Source organism: Ochotona curzoniae, unplaced genomic scaffold (assembly GCF_017591425.1).
Source record: "Ochotona curzoniae isolate NIBS_2020 unplaced genomic scaffold, NIBS_Ocur_1.0 contig_523, whole genome shotgun sequence".
Lineage (NCBI taxonomy): Eukaryota > Metazoa > Chordata > Mammalia > Lagomorpha > Ochotonidae > Ochotona > Ochotona curzoniae.
This window is the reverse complement of record NW_024466459.1, coordinates 9,973,114-9,989,633: the sequence shown is the minus strand read 5'-3', so window position 1 is coordinate 9,989,633 and position 16,520 is coordinate 9,973,114. Positions and strand designations below refer to the sequence as shown.

Genomic DNA, 16,520 nt, shown 5'->3' with positions numbered 1-16,520 from the left:
CAAGGTTGATTTTGTTAATAACACTGGAATGTACTCTTTTTTCATTATGTTTTTTCAATTGGAAAAGCAGATATACAGAAAGAAGGAGAGAGAGAGGAAGATATTGTATCCGCTGGTTCACTACGGCCGTAGCTGACTCTGAAGTCAGGAGCCAGGAGCATCTTCTGGGTCTCCCGCATGGGTGCAGGGTCCCAAGGCTTTGGGCCGTGCTCCAGTGCTTTCCCAGGCCCCAATAAGGAGCTGGATGGGAAGTAGGGCAGCCAGGATACAAACCGGAGCCCATATGGGACCCTTGCGCATGCAACATGAGGTCTTTAGCAACTAGGCTATTGAGCCGCTTTTGAAATATTCATTGGCTGTTGTTGGGTCCCCAGCCGTGTGGGTGCCGCCCATCCGCCGGTGGTCCCAGGTCACGGGCCTGCATCCTGTCAGGCGGCCTGGATGGGAGTGGTCCTCAGGAGCGCTGGGTCCTTGGTTCCCAGCTCTCACTTCTTAGTGTTCACGCAGTTGAGAGTGATGTGCGGCCTGGGGACCTGCAGAGGTGCAGGCATGCAGGAAGGGCGTGGGCCCAATGCTGGGCTGCAGCAGGCACAGGGAGGGCACGCTCCTCGCTGTCCAACAACGTCAGCCCCCACGTCATTTGCTGGTGCTTGGAGACCCTTGTGGGAGTGTTCGCAGTGCTCCCCGAGTGCTTTGAGAGTTCTGAGTGTCCCAACGCCTTTGGGCTCAGTGCGCACAGGCAGCAGGCCTGCCGGGGGTCCCCAGGGAGCCCCAACCTCTCTCAGTCTGGACTCCTGTCATGCAGCACACTCCTGCACAGGGCACAGGGCTCTAGCACAGGGCACAGGGCTCCTACACAGGGCGCAGGGCTCCGGCATGGGGCGCAGGGCTCCCGCACGGGGCACAGGGCTCAGGCACGGGGCACAGGGCTCCCGCACGGGGCACAGGGCCTACAGGGCGCAGGGCTGCAGCAGGGCTCCCGCACGGGGCACAGGGCTCAGGCACGGGGCACAGGGCTCCCGCACGGGGCACAGGGCTCAGGCACGGGGCACAGGGCTCCGCACAGGGCACAGGGCACAGGGCTCCGGCACAGGGCACAGGGCTTCCGCACAGGGCACAGGGCACAGGGCTCCGGCACAGGGCACAGGGCTCCGGCACAGGGCATAGGGCTCCGGCACAGGGCACAGGGCTCCCGCACAGGGCACAGGGCTCCTGCACAGGGCACAGGGCTCTGGCACGGGGCACAGGGCTCAGGCACGGGGCACAGGGTCCGCACGGGGCACAGGGCTCCCGCACCTCTTGTATTTACAAACATGCACAGGCAGGTGCAGGGTCACAGTACATGTGTGCACTGTCAGGGAACACACCAGCTCACGGGAAACGGAAAAAAGTGCATTTTTGTGTAAAAAGTTTTGAAATCCATGCTTGGTTTGTTCATAATAGTTTAAATTCTTTTGAGGTTTTTTAAAATTTTTTTTGGAAAGGTAGAGTTATGGAGAGGAGAGACAGAGGGACTTTCCATTTGCTCATTTGCTCCTCAAATGGCCACAACAGCCAGAGCTGAGCTTCTCTAAGGCCAGGAGCCAGCAGCTTCTTCCAGATCTCCCACGTGGATGTAATGGCGCAAGATCTCTGCTGCTTTCCAAAGCCACAAGCGGGAAGCTGGATTGAAAGCTGGGGCAGCTGGAACCCACATGGGATGCCAGCCCTGCAGGCTGAGGCTTAGCCTTATGTGCCTCCACGCCAGCCTCCAGTGACAACCTGTTTGTCCTATTCATAACCTTTAAAGACCCCTCATCCATACACGCCAACGAGGGGCTACAACGTGTTCCTACAAATGCACATTTTGTTTACATTTAAAAAGATTTACTTTTTACTGGAAAGTCAGTTATGGAGAGAGGAGGAGAGACAGAGAAGAAGATCTTCTGTCTGATGATTCACTCCCCAAGTGGCTGCAACAGCAGGAGCTGAGCTGATCCAAAGCAGGGTTGCCGGGATTAGAACGGGAGCCCATACGGGATTCTGGTGCATGCAAGGTGAGGACTTTAGCCACTAGGCTACTGTGCCAGGTCCCTCTTTTGCAGAATTACATACACACACACACACACTGCTTCCCTCCTCAAATCACTGCACCGTACTGGAGTTCTCTCTGGATTTCCGAGCGCATCCCCAAGGCACTGGAGGGAAGCCTCTGCAGAGGCCAAGGGCAGAGCACCACTGCTCTGTGCTGCAGCATCCTTGCTGTGCCTAAGGCCAACCCCACCTGGCCTCCGCCTGACTGGGGCACTGCAGCCTGGGCTTTGGGAGGTGGCCCTGGGCACCGGCCTGACCAGGGAGGAGCAGTGTGGGGGTTGATGGTGGTTCTGGCTGTGTCCCATCAGTCACCCAGAGCAGGCGAGAGCATGGCCGGACAGGAGGTGGCCGTAGTGCTATGCACGGGGTCAGTGGGCACTTTGCCACACATAGGACAGCGGCCTGCAGGCGGCCATTCCTGTACACACACACCCAGCAGGTGTCTGGGGATCAACTGTGCCACAGCTCCTGGTCCAGGGAGGGTGACCAGAGAATGAAGTGCAGAGGGCAGTCTCTTGGGGGGCCACGCCTGGTTGGGGGGGCCCCGCCTGGCTGTGCCGCCTCCCTCTGGCTGCGACGGGCAGCTGTCTGCCCAAGGTCCCAGCCGTGCGACACCACAGCAATGCTGAGTCATGAACTTCCACGCTCTGCTGCCTGTGGGCTCCAGGGGCAGGGCACATGAAGGCGGTCGCCTCCACACAGGGGTGCCACCAGCCAGCGCCTGTCCGTTCCCACACTTCCCAGCTTCATGCCCTGCACTACTTTCTGTGCCCTGGACTCAGTGCCTGGGGGAGCTGCGTTTCCCACATTCACTCACTGATGTCTTCACAGTTTGTCGTGGTGGCACCTTCCCACGTTTGGATGCAGCCAAACACCTGTGGCCTTCTAGAAGGGAAGCCAGGCGGGGGGCCGGGCGGAGGGCTGGGGGGCCGGGCGGGGAGCCTGCACAGGTCCCCAGTTTTTTTTTTTTAAAGATTTATTTTTATTATTTTTTTTTATTGGAAAGGCGGATATACAGAGAGGAGAGACAGAGAGGAAGATCTTCCGTCCGATGATTCACTCCCCAAGTGAGCGCAACGGGCCGATACTATGCCGACCCGAAGCCAGGAGCCTCTTCCGGGTCTCCCACGCGGGTGCAGGGTCCCAAAGCCTCTGCTGCTTTCCCAGGCCACAGGCAGGGAGCTGGAAGGGAAGCGGGGCTGCCGGGATTAGAACCGGCGCCCATATGGGATCCCGGGCATGCAAGGCGAGGACCTTTAACCACTTGCGCCACCGCGCCGGGCCTGTGGTCCCCAGTTTTAACACAAGGACTTGGTCAGGCATGTCGCAAAAGAGGACATCACAATTATATGACACAGACACACACAGTTACACACCGTGTGTCGGTCGTCGGAGAAGTTCCGTATAAACTGTCATGTCACGATAATTGGCCAGAGTTGTGGAGGTTCCATGTGCTGGCACAGAGTGTGGCTTGTGGTACAAACTCCTGCAGGCCGGAATCCCCTGGCAGCGCTGGGACCCATGAGAGTGCAGGAGGCTGCACTGCAGCCCGCTGGGCCCAGCAGACCCTCCGGGAGGGACAGCACCCTCGGCTCTGGCCCCAGGCCCGTACATGACCACATTAGCTACTGCGGCCCGCGGACGCTGTGGAGCCAGGGTGCGGCGCCCCCGCAGCTCATCTGTGCTCTGCAGGTTCTCACAACTTCATGTGGTTAAGTCCCATGATGGTCTAAACATGCTTCTGCTTTCCACCAGGCTTCATTCCCTGGCGCTGCGTGGGCGCAACCACGAAGCTGGCTCAGCTCCGCGGCCCGGCCAGGAATCCGGCACACGGGTCGGGCCCCCGCAGGGTCATACCAGGGCCACCCGAAGGACGGGGGTCAGCAGCCAATGGGGGCGCTCCTGAGGCTGCAGCTCCCCACAGACAGCTCTGTCACACTCCCGAAGCGGTGCACAGCACGGGGGTATCGCACGGAAGGATCCAGCCTGAGTTCATGTCTGATCTACAACAGCCAGAGGCTCCTAAGCTTGGTCAGGGCCACCGTCTACTTCCTTCTGCCTCCCTCAGACTTTTGGGGCTCCCCCTTCTCCAACCTGAGAGCCTTGCGTCCCCTGAGCTCGTGCGAGCCAGGCAGGCCTGGTGCTGGACTCTGGGCCCTGACTCTAGGTCCTGACCATGAACTCCAGGGACAGGCCTGGTCCTTCTCCCAGGTCCCTGACCGCGGCTCCTCCTGCCCCCGGAGTATGCTGTCTGCCCCCAGCCTCAGCTGCCCAGGGACAGGTCCACGGGCTCCGTCCAGGGGCAACTAACCCGGAGTCCCCAGGTGGGAAGCCCAGAGCAAGCAGCTCAGCTGCCAACTCCCCGTGCCCCTCCCTCTCCTCTTTTCCCCAAGCTTGGGCTGGGAGGTGGGGGGGTCTCACCTGGGGCCAAGGCCACAGCCCGACCACCCTCCACACCCTCTTTTCTGGACACAGAGATCTTTGACTTTATAAACGCCCCACAGTCCTTCATCCTTTCCGTGCCAAACGTGGAATGCAACGTGATCTTCCCCTGCAGCGTGTTCAGCCAGCGCCCGCCTGCCCCGCCTGCCCCGCCTGCCCCGCCTGCCCCGCCTGGCTGGGTCAGGATGCTACACTTAGCTCGTTCCGTCCCTGCAGGAAAGCTGGGAGAGCTGCGAGCCTGCCGTGAACCTCAAATCTGCCAGAGCATGACTGCAGCTCTGCCCAGAGAAGTGGGGTGACCTCCAGCCCCCAGCGGGCTGCATGCCCTGACCGTGCCCCACCTTCCCCTGGTAGCAGAGTGTTTGCCAGGCTTGCTAACGTTTTGCACAAGGGTCCTGCCTGTTGCTGAGGCTTTGGGACACCGCTCAGCAAATGGCTGGTGTTTGCACACTCAGGAGGTGTAGCTGGAACCCACCCTAGCCATCCACAACCCGCTGGAGGCCGCCCACACCCAGTCCTGGCGCTCTGAGCCAGACCTGCTTCTCACGGGTTATTTTCTCACCAGGCCTCCCCAGAACCCGCCTCCCGCCTGCAGGACCCAGTGCTCCACCTCTGACCCCTGGTGAGCTGGGGGTGGAGTCCCAGCATGGGGGCCTCCAGTACCATCTCACCCATCCCCCACGCTGGCAGGAGTCAGACCCACAGGGGCCATGGGAGGGGGCTGGGCAGGTGCACAGGGGGATTCCCACAGGAGCCAGACACAGCACCCCAGGTCTGGGGATCCCACGGGCTGGAGCAGAGCCAGGCAGGCCTCAGGCCCCAGGGCAAAGGGTAGGAAGGAGGGACGGGCACCAGAGGCACTGGTGGGCAGCACCCATTCAGACCATCCCTGGCAGGTACATGACAGGGGTGACCTAACTCCAGGCACCATAACCAAGATCAGCCTCAGCTGAGATTGTACTTGGGCAGGAAGTGAACAGGAGGCGAGGGGCGACATTCACCCCCAGGGCACTCCACCCACCAGGCAGGCAGCCGGAACTGAGGCTGCTCCTCCGGAGGCCCCACGGAGCGGCAGCCCGAGGGAGATGGATACACCGGACCAGCCCGCCGCCCTGAGCCTCACAGCCTGAACCCCGGGAGCTGACTGGGGCTGAGACGTCTGCAGGGGACCCCAGGTGGGTGCACGGTGAGCCCCACAGGCAGACGCCCTGCCAAGGCCCCACAGCCAAGGTGCCCACCTGCGACCCCCTCCGAGCAGGTGGACGGATACAGCCGGACACAGCTCCAGCCGCAGAGCAGCGGCCACGCGGGCCCGCCCTGCTGGGGACTTGCACCTTCACTTCCTGGAAACTGAGGCCCGTGGGGGATGAGCAGATGAGCCTGCTGGGAGGGGGCGCACACAGCCTGGTGGGCTGTCTCTCCCTGCCCCGGGCGGCCGGCAGAGGGTCTCTGCTGAGGAGGCCCCTGGGCTCGTCCTGGTGCCCCCGTGAGCCCTGGGGGAGGGCAGGAGAGCTTGGACCAGCTCTGGGCCAGGTTCCTCAGAGGGTTCAGTCAGGTTCTGTTGGAGGACCAGGTGACCCTGCTGGGCCTGGGCTGGGCTGGGGTGAGCAGCCCGGGGAGGCCCCCAAGGGCCCCTGCACCCCGCGCTGTGGCATCAGCTCGGAGGGCAGGCCCTGACTCCCTTCAGGCCCGGGGTTGGCCCGGCCGCTGCCACCCTGCCTGCCAGGGGGCGCCTGACCTCCCTGCTCTGCCGCCTCAGCTTCCCAGACTGCAGCCCGGGCCTGGAGGTTTCTGGAGGTTTCTGGAAAGTCAAGCTATGGAAGTCCTGCAGGTTCTCCTTGGACGGAACCCGGACCCTGAACCCAAAGGGAACAATTCTTCCCCCTTCCCATCCCCCTCCTCGCCCTCTCCCCGCCCCCTCCCCGCCCCCTCCTCTTCCCTCTCAATCCCCACCCTGTCCCCATCCTCATCCTCTCCCCTCCCCTCCCTCTCTCCCCCTCCTCCATCCCCCTTCCTGGCTCCTTGCCCCTCACCTCTCACCTCCTCTCCCTCCCCCATCCACTCCCCTCCCCTCCCGAGGCCCCAGGCCCAGCTTGCTCTCCCTCCTGTCCCCAGGCAGCAGCAAGGCCATGTGCCCCCCGCTCAGCATGCGCCACGCCGGCGAAGGCGTCTCCCGCCTCTACGTGTCCTGGCTGTACCAGCTCCAGCACGGGCAGATGCGCAGCTGCTTCGCCTGCTTCAAGACGGCCTTCCTGGAGCTCAAGGACTCGCTGGAGGTGGAGGAGTGGGACGACACCGACTCCTGGGACCCGGAGCCCGAACCCGAGGAAGCCGAGGGGCCGGGGCAGCCAGTGCTGGGGGGCCCTGAGGCCTGGGGGGCCCCGGCTGCCACTGCGGCGGGCTCCGAGGAGCTGGGCACCAGCCTCCACTTTGTGCCCACCGAGCTGGATCCGCAGGACGTCGTGGCCCTGTGCCGGGGGCCCGAGGATTCGGACTGGACCCAGGAGCTTCCCTGGAGATTTGGGGACGTGCCTTCCTGCACCCACTGGCCCATCTCCACTGCCCCGTGGCAGGAGCAGCTCCGCTGCGTCAGGGAGATGCCCCCCGAGGAGCCCGGGACCCCTGCCCCGGCCCAGGACTAGCTGCTGGACCTGTGGTGTCGGCCTGGTGGCCGGCTCGTCCTGGGGGCCACCACGAGACTGTCTAGGTCCGGGTGGTGACAAAGTACTGTTTCTGGGGACCCTCTCCATTGTCTCATTCCCCCTGGACTCCCTGAGGGCGGAGCCCCACCCCAGAATGGGACCTCGTCCCTCTGCAGCCCGGAGCCCGTGCCTGGGCCCTGGTGAGGGTCTCCCCTGCGGATTGCTCAACCCTGGGGGAGTCCCTGATGCAGGCCTTTCAGCCCCTGGCCTGGAAATGCGTGCGGGGTCCCGTGCCCCCTCTGCCCACAGCCTTACTTCTGGCAGCCTCTGCCCGGGCTGGGGCGTGCCACCAGTGTCCTCCACACACGCAGGAAGCGGGGCCCAGGCCGGCTGCTCTGCCTCCTGTGCGGGCCTCAGGGGAAGGCGTGGCAGGTTTCTAACTTTGTAGGCGCTCAGCGGCCCACCGGCCACCGCACGTGCTGGCTGGCTGACTGCAGTGCTGGCCCTTTCCGGAGAGCCCCCCACGGCCTGCTTCCTGGGACACCCCAAGGGCTCTGCGGCAGCCCCGGGGTGTCTGGTGTACCACGGGAGGGGACTCGGTTTCAAAGGTTGCCACTTGCCCAGTTTGGCCCCTTAATTCCCGTTGTTCTGTTCATCTCTTGTTTCGACTTTGAGGAAGAAGTAAGAGCGTTGCAGCCAGCTTGGTGAGCAGCGACTCAGCTCCTCTGCGGCCCTCGTTTTAGTTTTAATGTTTATTGTTCTTTTTCATTTCCTTAAAAGCAGAGTAAGAGAAAGAATGGTCCCACCGTCCCCTGCCCAGGGCTGACAGCGCTCTGGCACGCGGGCCGAGCGTCACAGGTGTCACTGGCACGTGGCGTGTAAAGAAACGCGGGAAGCAAGTCCCAGGTCATCAGGTGGCGTCAGCGGAGTGTCCACAGCCACTCCCATGCGTTTCACAATGGAGTCTCGGGCGAGTGACTGGCACTGTGGTGCTGGTGCCCTGGGGTGCCAGGTCTCAGAACAGAGGGCCTGGGTCTCTGCTCTCCGGATCCCAGCTCCTGGCTGCGTGGTTGGCACCCTGCCTCCACGCAGGAGCCCCGCCTGCCACCTGGCCCAAGCCCGCCTTGAAGTGTCCGGAGTGAGCAGGTGGAGGGGAGATTCCTTCTGTCTGTGTCCCTCCTACCCTGTCCCCTGAGACCAAATCGTTCTGGGTCCTTTGGTACTTGTCATGCACATTGACAAGAGGTCGGCGTGCAACGTGGAAGAGGTGTGTGCCTTGGAGGCTTCCGAACGGCGCCCCGCTGAGGGGTCGGTGGGGTGGGGGGAGGCAGCAGGCCGCCCCAGCACAGGGTGCCGCAGCCCGTGTCCCCCATCCTGCCCAGAACAGGGCCACAAGTCATGGCTCCTCCATTCGTGGACCCTGCTCAGCGGGGACGGGCTGGGCAGCCTGGCTCACCTGCTGGGCGAGGAGAGCCCGGCACGGAGTGGGTGATATGTGGGTAAACCCAAGGCATTTCAGAGTGTTTGTGGGGTCATCTGCGTTGGTGGAAGAAGCGGAAATCCACGCACAGTTCTTTCATAGCAAGCATCTTCCGTGAACTCTGAAGAGATCCCCCTTTCAGAGTGGCGACTCCACAGGACGGTAGTGAGTGGTCCAACCCCGGCTGGGGCCTGGGGCGAGAGGTGACTGCCAGGAGCCGTGTACTGTAGCCACACTGAAGCCATTTTGAATATAGAACTGTGGGCCAGTGGAAAATCCCTGGCCGGCTAGATGCTTGGGAAAGAAGTTATGAAACTAATCACAGCTTAGCTTCAATTGTTTGTAGCAACTGTTTCAGAATGTGATTTATGCTGTACCTGCCGACATCTTGTTACTGATTACCTATGCTATTGTCGATATGCTGGTTACTATGGTTGAGATGGTGGCTGCTCAAGAACAATGGGTCTGGAGACCATGACCTCCAAGGCACTTCCATGTCCCAGTTTCTCCTTCCCTCTCTGAGCCTTAGTTACTGAAGAATAGAAAAACTCTCAGTTGAAATCAATAAACTGACAGCTTGATCAGACATCCTGTCTTGCTGTCCATCCTTCGTGTCTCTTGTCCCCCATTCTCTCCTAGGTTGGTTGCAACCCATGTTGACTGTCCTGCTGAATGGGACAGGTGACGGCTGAGCAGGTGGGGCCGCCTCCTGGGAGGGGCACACTCTGAAAGCTGAGCGGGGCTCTCCTTCCCACAAGGACCCTGCCAGCTTCTACAGTGCCCCCAGCCCGTGTGGCTGGCTCCCCCCTTGGCCTGTGATACCTGCTGCCAGCTCCCACAGCTCCCACTCCTCCCGGAGCCGCTGGCCTGGAAGCTCCGTGCTCGCTGTGGCCAGGGCCTAGGCACTGCCCCGAGGACAGCTGCTCCTGCCAGTTGTCCAGACGGCATCCAGAGCGCTTGGTGTGGTCAGAAACCCATACTCAAAAGTCCTGCGTCTTACCAGGCCCCCGAAGGCAGTCCTGGGGTGTGCTTGGTGGGGGCCAGGCACTGGGGGACAGACAGAGCACAGGATGGCCCGAGGCAGAGGTGGACCACACGAGGAATCTGACACCCTGCCATGTGGGCCCTTTCCAGAAATATCCACTGGTGCCTGTGGTGTGCCAGGTGGGGACCGGACGTGGGCACTGCGAGCCCCTGCAGGTCACAGATATCTCCCCGCCCCAGAGGCACCCACTGGTCCTTGCAGGTCCCTGGCCAGCCGGGAGCAGTCACCTGGGAAGCAGCAGTCAGGCCTGGCTGCTCGCCCAGTGTTCCAGGCTGGTAGGAGCTGAGCAGAGCCCGAGGCCGCATGGTGAGGTCTGGTGGCCTCCGGAGCTCAGCTCACAGGGAGGGTCTGGAGCCTGAGGGGTGCCTGCGCCCACTCCCCACGAGGGCTCTCCCAGCTCCCCTCCAGCCTCCCACCCCTGGCACCATTTCCCCAGGATCACAGACTGCTGTGCTGGGAGTTCCCTGCACCTCTCAGAGGGAGACCCCCGCACCTCTCAGAGGGAGACCCCCGCACCTCTCAGAGGGAGACCCCCAGGTCTGTTCTGTCTTGTCCTTCCTGCCCCCCCCCCCCAGGTCTGCAAGCCCAAGCACCCGCAGCTGCTCCGAGTCCAAGCTTATGGCCAGCGCCAGGGCTTGGGGCTCATGTGGTGGGGGCAGCCAGAGTCCCCTCGACAGTAACAGGTACATCCCTGGGACCTCCTTACAGCTGCAGCTGGCTGCTGGTTGGGTGTTTGGGGGTCTAGACAGTGAGCTATAGGCAGGCTCAGACGCCCAACCAAGCTCCAGGGCAAGGGGCTGGCAGGGGCAGGGCAGGGCTAGCATCCCATACAGGCACGGGTTCCAGTCCCAGCTGCCCTATTTCCCATCCTGCTCCTGTTTACGGCCTGGGAAACAGTGAGGACGGCCCCGCACCCACGTGGGAGCCTTGGTGAGTTCCAGGCTCCTCGTTGCAGCCTGGCTGGGCCCTGGCCGCTGCCCCGCTGCCTCTCCCTCGTTCTCCGTGTAACTCTGCCTTTCCAATAAATAAAACATTTATCACAAAAACAAGCGAAGCAGAGCCTATCTCCGTGGGTGTGTCCTTCACGGACTGTGCAGGCTCTCCCACTGACTCAATCTGCCGTGTTGATCCTGGGCGGCCTCCCAGGCCGCTCCTGCTGTCTCAGAGGGTCATGGCAGGCCCTTGCCCCTTCAGGACTCACAATGAAAACCAAAGGGATCTGTTTACTTGAAAGGCAGAATTACACACGGGAAGGACGGACAGAGAGGAGAGACACAGAGAGCGTCCAGCTGCTCCACTGCCCAGAGGCTGCAGCAGCCAGGGCTGGGCCAGCCAGAAGCCAGGAACGCCAATGGGTCTCCCTGTGGACGCTACTGTGGCCGCCCCATTGTGCATTCCCGGGCGCCGATGAGCAGGATGCTGGAGACACACGAGTCAGGCGCCAGGCCGTGAACCTGGGCACCCAGAAAGGGGGACAGGGATGCAGGCCTCCCACGCCGTGTCTCTGCAGGTTTGCCCTCAGCTGGGCAGTTCGCCGTTCATGGATGGGGCTGGGAGGACAGCGAGGTGGCCTGCTCACTTTCCAATTGAAAGCTTGGACTGGCTTCCACTCAGCTGTGCCTGCCTCCTCACGCCCCTGGAAACCTGCTGGGAAGATGGACTCGGGAGGGCCGCAGACCGGGCAGAATCCTCCCGCAGGCGCAGCTGACCCTTTGGGCCACAGGAGCTGAAGGTCAGTCGGCCACCGCCTTCCTCCCCAGGCCTCTGGGGCTCCAGGCACAGTTCTGACCCCTCAGCCCTCTGGGGTTCCGAAGGTGCCCTCTCCACCCGGAGCACCCGACGTGGCAAGGCCATCACGAGTGGCGCCGGGGCTCAGGAGCGCTTGGGGCCGGGGGCCAGCTGCAGCGCCGTCCCCCCGGCGCCCGCCCCGGCGCCGCCCCCGCGCTCACCGCGTAAATGCCCGGCCTGGCGCGGGGCCGCAGCGCATTCCCAGCTGGCGGCCGGGCAGGTGGCACGGGACCGGCGGGCGCCCCTTGCGTTGAGCCCCGGGAGCCGCGCCCCGTCTGCAGGCGCAGCGCTACCGGGGCGATGGCTCCGTGACCGAGGGGCGCAGCAGGTGGGTCTCGGGCCGGGGTCTCCGTTGGGTCTTGGCGGACTCGCACCCACCGCGGAGCCCTCTGGCGTTCCAGCGGGAATTAGGGTGAGGGGAGGGCGTGGGAGGACCCTCGGACTTGGAGGGGACCTGGAAGGGCGGACTCAGGGAACCCCCGGGGCAGGGTAGGGTCTGGCGGAGCTGGGGTTGTGTCCCAGGCGCTGGGGCAGCTGCGCCCCTCCCAGAGCTTCGGCCAAGGTTGGGAGGGGGAAAGAGCCATGGGGTCGCTGGTCCCAAGAGCTGTGGGGCGGGTGGGGCCAGGCCCCCTGACCCTTTGGCTGTGCTTGTTCCTGGGCATGGGACGCTGTGTCGGGAGAACTCGGGGTCCTGTTTCCGCCCCCCCGCCCCGCCCCAGCGTGGGCGGGTGGAGGAAGAGCCGAGCGCAAAGGACTGCGTGTTTTCTGGGCTGCCCACTGCGGGGGCCCAGCTGGAGGGCGTCCTAGGCAAGCCTGGGAGGCTTTGAGTAGGCTTGGGCCTGCCCGCCCCCCCGTGAGCCACAGTGGGGCTGTGCCCAGCTGCTGAGGGACACGGGTCACGTCTTTGCTTAGGTTGTGTCCTGGGGGGAGCTGTGGGCAGCTGGGGTGCCCGTCACGGTTACAGTGCCTGTGGGGTGGGGGTCTGCCTGTGTGCCCACTCTCTGACTCCAGGCTCCACCCATGTTCCTGCGTGGTGGGGCTGGGTGTGCCCACTCGGGGTCCCCAGGCTCCGCCCACATGCCTGTAGGTGGGGTTGGGTGTGCCCACTCGGGGTCCCCAGGCTCCGCCCACATGCTCTCTCTTTTTTTTTAGAACAAGACTTTGACTTAGGATATTGTACTCACATACAGTATGGAGCAGAATGCTTTGTGCATCATTGAAAAATCACAATGAAAATAATGAAGAATATACCATTATGTCTTTTTTTTAAAAGATTTATTAAAAATTTTTTTTTATTGGAAAGACAGATATACAGAGAGAGGAGAGACAGAGAGGAAGATCTTCCGTCCGATGATTCACTCCCCAAGTGAGCCGCAACGGTTGATGCTATGCCGATCCGAAGCCAGGAGCCTCTTCTGGGTCTCCCACGCAGGTGCAGGGTCCCAAAGCCTTGGGCTGTCCTCGACTGCTTTCCCAGGCCACAGGCAGGGAGCTGGATGGGAAGCGGGGCTGCGGGATAGAACCGGCGCCCATATGGGATCCTGGGCGTGCAAGACAAGGACTGTAACCACTGCGCCACCGCACCGGGCCCCATTATGTCTTTAAAATATCCCCTGCAATATTTCTTTTCTTTTTTTTTTTAAAGATTTATTTTATTTTTATTGGAAAGGCGGATATACAGAGAGGAGAGACAGAGAGGAAGATCTTCCGTCCGATGATTCACTCCCCAAGTGAGTGCAACGGCCAATGCTATGCCAGTCCGAAGCCAGGAGCCTCTTCCGGGTCTCCCGCGCAGGTGCAGGGTCCCAAAGCTTTGGGCTGTCCTCTGCTGCTTTCCCAGGCCACAGGCGGAGAGCTGGATGGGAAGAGGGGCCTCCGGGATTAGAACCGGCGCCCATATGGGATCCCGGGCGTGCAAGGCGAGGACCTTAACCACTGCGCCACCGTGCCACGCCCTGCAATATCTCTTTAACCATTAAGTCATGTGTTAAATTGAGCAAATATTAATAGATAATACAAAGTCTATTTAAAACATCCTGCATTTCAGAATTGCCAAAGGGAGAGGTCAACAACCAAATGACATAGAATAGTCTCCTTTAGGTTTTAAGGTAGAAGCATAACAGCACTGCCTTGAGGCAAACACTGCATGGGTCAGGGTCAGGGTCAGGGTCAGGGTTAGGGTTAGGGGTCAGGGTTAGGGGTCAGGGTTAGGGGTTAGCGTTAGGGTTAGGGTTAGGGTTAGGGTCAGGGTTAGTGTTAGTTACGTTAGAGGCCCACTTTAGGTTGCGGTTTATGTAAATGTGTCATTGAATTCAGTTTCTGACCAGCAATAGACTAGTGTTGAGCAGTTTTGACAATGGTACACTAGAACCTGGCTAATCCTGGATCACATGGAATCAGGATCTCCGCTTTTGCCCATATCCTATATTAAGGATGTGTACCGAGATAAGGCCCTCATGTTCATAAGGTAACGCTGCAGCATGAACTCAACGGCAGCAGCAAGGCCTGCCCCACATTGTCAACTCCTTGTATATCTTTCTTTTTTTTTTTTTTAAAGTATTCCAAATTGTCTCCTTCCTGTTTAGAGAGGTATTATGGGAGAGGCCCTCCCAGTTTCCCACATGCTCTTGAAGCTCCCATGAGACATTTCTGTTTTCTTCCCCACTGGCTTGCTCGTCTTTTCTTTCTGGATTTGTAGTTCTTTTGGGGTATCCTGTGTCCACCAGTTCACGCCCTCAAACACTGCCAACTGCCAGGGCTAGGCCAGGCTGAAGCCAGGAGCCAGGAGCTTCTTTCGGGTCTCCCACGCGGGTGCAGTGTCCCCAGGCTTTGGGCCGTCCTCTAGTGCTTTCCCAGGCCACAGGCAGGGAGCTGGATGAGAAGGGGAGCAGCCAGGACTGGAACTGGTGACCTAGAGTACAAGCGAGAAAGTACTCTGGGCAGGCGGGCCTTGCTCCCCACCCACATGGGAGAAGGCAAGGCCTGGGTGGGGCTGCCCTGCAGGTCCACTTCTTGCTGGAGCCTGGCCGGAGCCTCGTCCCCCTGCAGTGCCCTCTCCCGCTGCAGCGGGTCCCTGGGAGCTGTGCCTGGCAGCGGCCTCGTAATGCTAGACAGAGAGGTGCTTCCTTCCATTCTAACGCGCTTCCTCTCCCACAGGCCGAGCTGGCACCCAGCCCTGAGCCCCGTGCAAGGGGCAGAGATGGCGCTGCAGCCGGGAACCCCGAGTGACTTCCCCAGGCTGGTGGCCACGGACAGCGCCCTGCCCAGCCCGCCCAGCGGCCCCAACGTGTCCCTCAATGGCTCCTGGACTAGCCCGACCGAGCACAGCTCCCTGCAGGACCTGGCGGCCACAGGGGCTCTGGGGGCGGTGCTGTCAGCCATGGGCCTGGTGGGCATGGTCGGCAACCTGTACACGCTGGTGGTGGCCTGCCGCTTCCTGCGCGCCTCAGCCCCCCTGTACGCCTACGTGGTCAGCCTGGCACTGGCCGACCTGCTCTACCTGCTGGGCATTCCGTTCATCGTGGCCACCTACGTCTCCCAGGACTGGCGCTTCGGCGACGCCGGCTGCCGCGTGCTCTTCAGCCTGGACTTCCTGACCATGCACGCCAGCGTCTTCACCCTGACCGCCATGAGCCGCGAGCGCTGTGCGGCGGTGCTGCGGCCGCTGCATGCCATGCGGCGCTCCGGGGGCTCCCGCAAGGTGCTGGTGCTGGGCACCTGGCTGCTGGCGCTGCTGCTGACGCTGCCCATGGCGCTAGCCATCCGCCTGGCACGCCGGGGCCCCAAGAGCCTCTGTCTGCCCGCCTGGGGCCCGCAGGCCCATCGTGCCTACCTGACGCTGCTGTTCGGTACCAGCATGGTGGCGCCCGGCCTGGTCATCGGGCTGCTCTACGTGCGCCTGGCCTGGGCCTATTGGCGCTCCCAGCAGGCCTCTTTCCGGCAGACGCAGCGGCTGCCCAGTGCCCGCATGCTGGGCCTCATCCTGGGCATCGTGCTGCTCTTCTGGGCCTGCTTTCTGCCCTTCTGGCTCTGGCAGCTGCTGGCCCAGTACCGGCCCGCGCTGCCGCTGGCGCCGCGCACGGTGCGTGTGGTCAACTTCCTGACCACGTGCCTCACCTATGGCAACAGCTGCGTCAACCCCTTCCTCTACACGCTGCTCAGCAGGAGCTACCGGGAGCACCTGCGCAGCCGCCGTCCCCGAGGCGCCCCGGGCGCCCCCAGGGCCACCCAGACCGTCCTGTCCCGTTTCAGCCCCAGAGTCCCTGCCTGTGCAGGAGCGGGGCAGAGCCCCGGTCTTGGGAGCCTCCTCGGGGCTCCGGGCTGCCAACCACAGGTGTGGGGGACCCCGTCCTGAGCACCTGTGTAGACCTGGGAGTGGCCAGATTGCCGCAGCCACTTCCTGCTCTTGCTCCTGGCCCTCTCTGTGCCTGATGCCCCTTTGTGGTCAGCGACTCCAGGAGTGACCCCCCCCCCATTCCAAGCCCCTCTCCCAACTGCTGAGGAGCCAGGGAGGAGCTATGGAACTGTATGACCCTCGTGACCCCAGGGTCAGGTCCCACACTCCGAGGAGGGGCCGCACAGCCCTAGCCATGAGCCTCCAGAGGTGACCCTGCAGCACGGTGGGCAGTGGGCCCCGTGGCTGAGCCACCCCTCCGGGCCTGGAGGTGGACTTCTCAGGTGAGCAGCGACACCCCAGGCCTGTCAGATCACGCTGGAGCAGTGAACCCCAGTGCCTGGCCCAATTGGCCGAGACAGCTGCCCAGACCCTGCCCAGCTGGCCCTCACCCACCAGCGGCCACAGCCTGTTCTGGACACTTCTTCTTTTTTTAATAATTTTTATTTTTTTTATAATGATTACATGGTAGACCAAGGTTAGAGAAAATTGGGTGAACTCATTGCTTCCAAATTTGCTATTTCTTCTTGTGGTTTCTGAGGGAAGGGGAGAGACAAAGGGGGAACCTCTCCCGACTTTCCTCACATCCCAATCCCCGGATGAGGAACTGCCACCTCATGCCGACCCAGAGTCTCCTCGTGGACGTTCCGAGGTGCC

At 62.0% G+C, this 16,520-nt stretch overlaps 2 protein-coding genes across 2 annotated transcripts; both read left to right on the top strand.

The window, feature by feature from the left end:
- The first annotated feature begins 6,644 nt into the window (after window positions 1-6,644).
- On the top strand, window positions 6,645-7,157 carry TEX19 (testis expressed 19). Its single transcript, XM_040989365.1, has one exon. The coding sequence runs from the start codon at window positions 6,645-6,647 to the stop codon at window positions 7,155-7,157; it is 513 nt and encodes a 170-aa protein (XP_040845299.1).
- Window positions 7,158-14,669: 7,512 nt separating this feature from the next.
- UTS2R (urotensin 2 receptor) lies at window positions 14,670-15,824 on the top strand. Its single transcript, XM_040989364.1, has one exon. It carries the CDS (start codon window positions 14,670-14,672, stop codon window positions 15,822-15,824), a length of 1,155 nt encoding a protein of 384 aa, XP_040845298.1.
- The last annotated feature ends 696 nt before the right edge of the window (window positions 15,825-16,520 follow it).

What these genes read in the sequence shown, in the direction of transcription:
- TEX19 (XM_040989365.1), top strand. Translation starts at nt 6,645, where the DNA reads ATGTGCCCCCCGCTCAGCATGCGCCACGCCGGCGAAGGCGTCTCCCGC.
- UTS2R (XM_040989364.1), top strand. Translation starts at nt 14,670, where the DNA reads ATGGCGCTGCAGCCGGGAACCCCGAGTGACTTCCCCAGGCTGGTGGCC.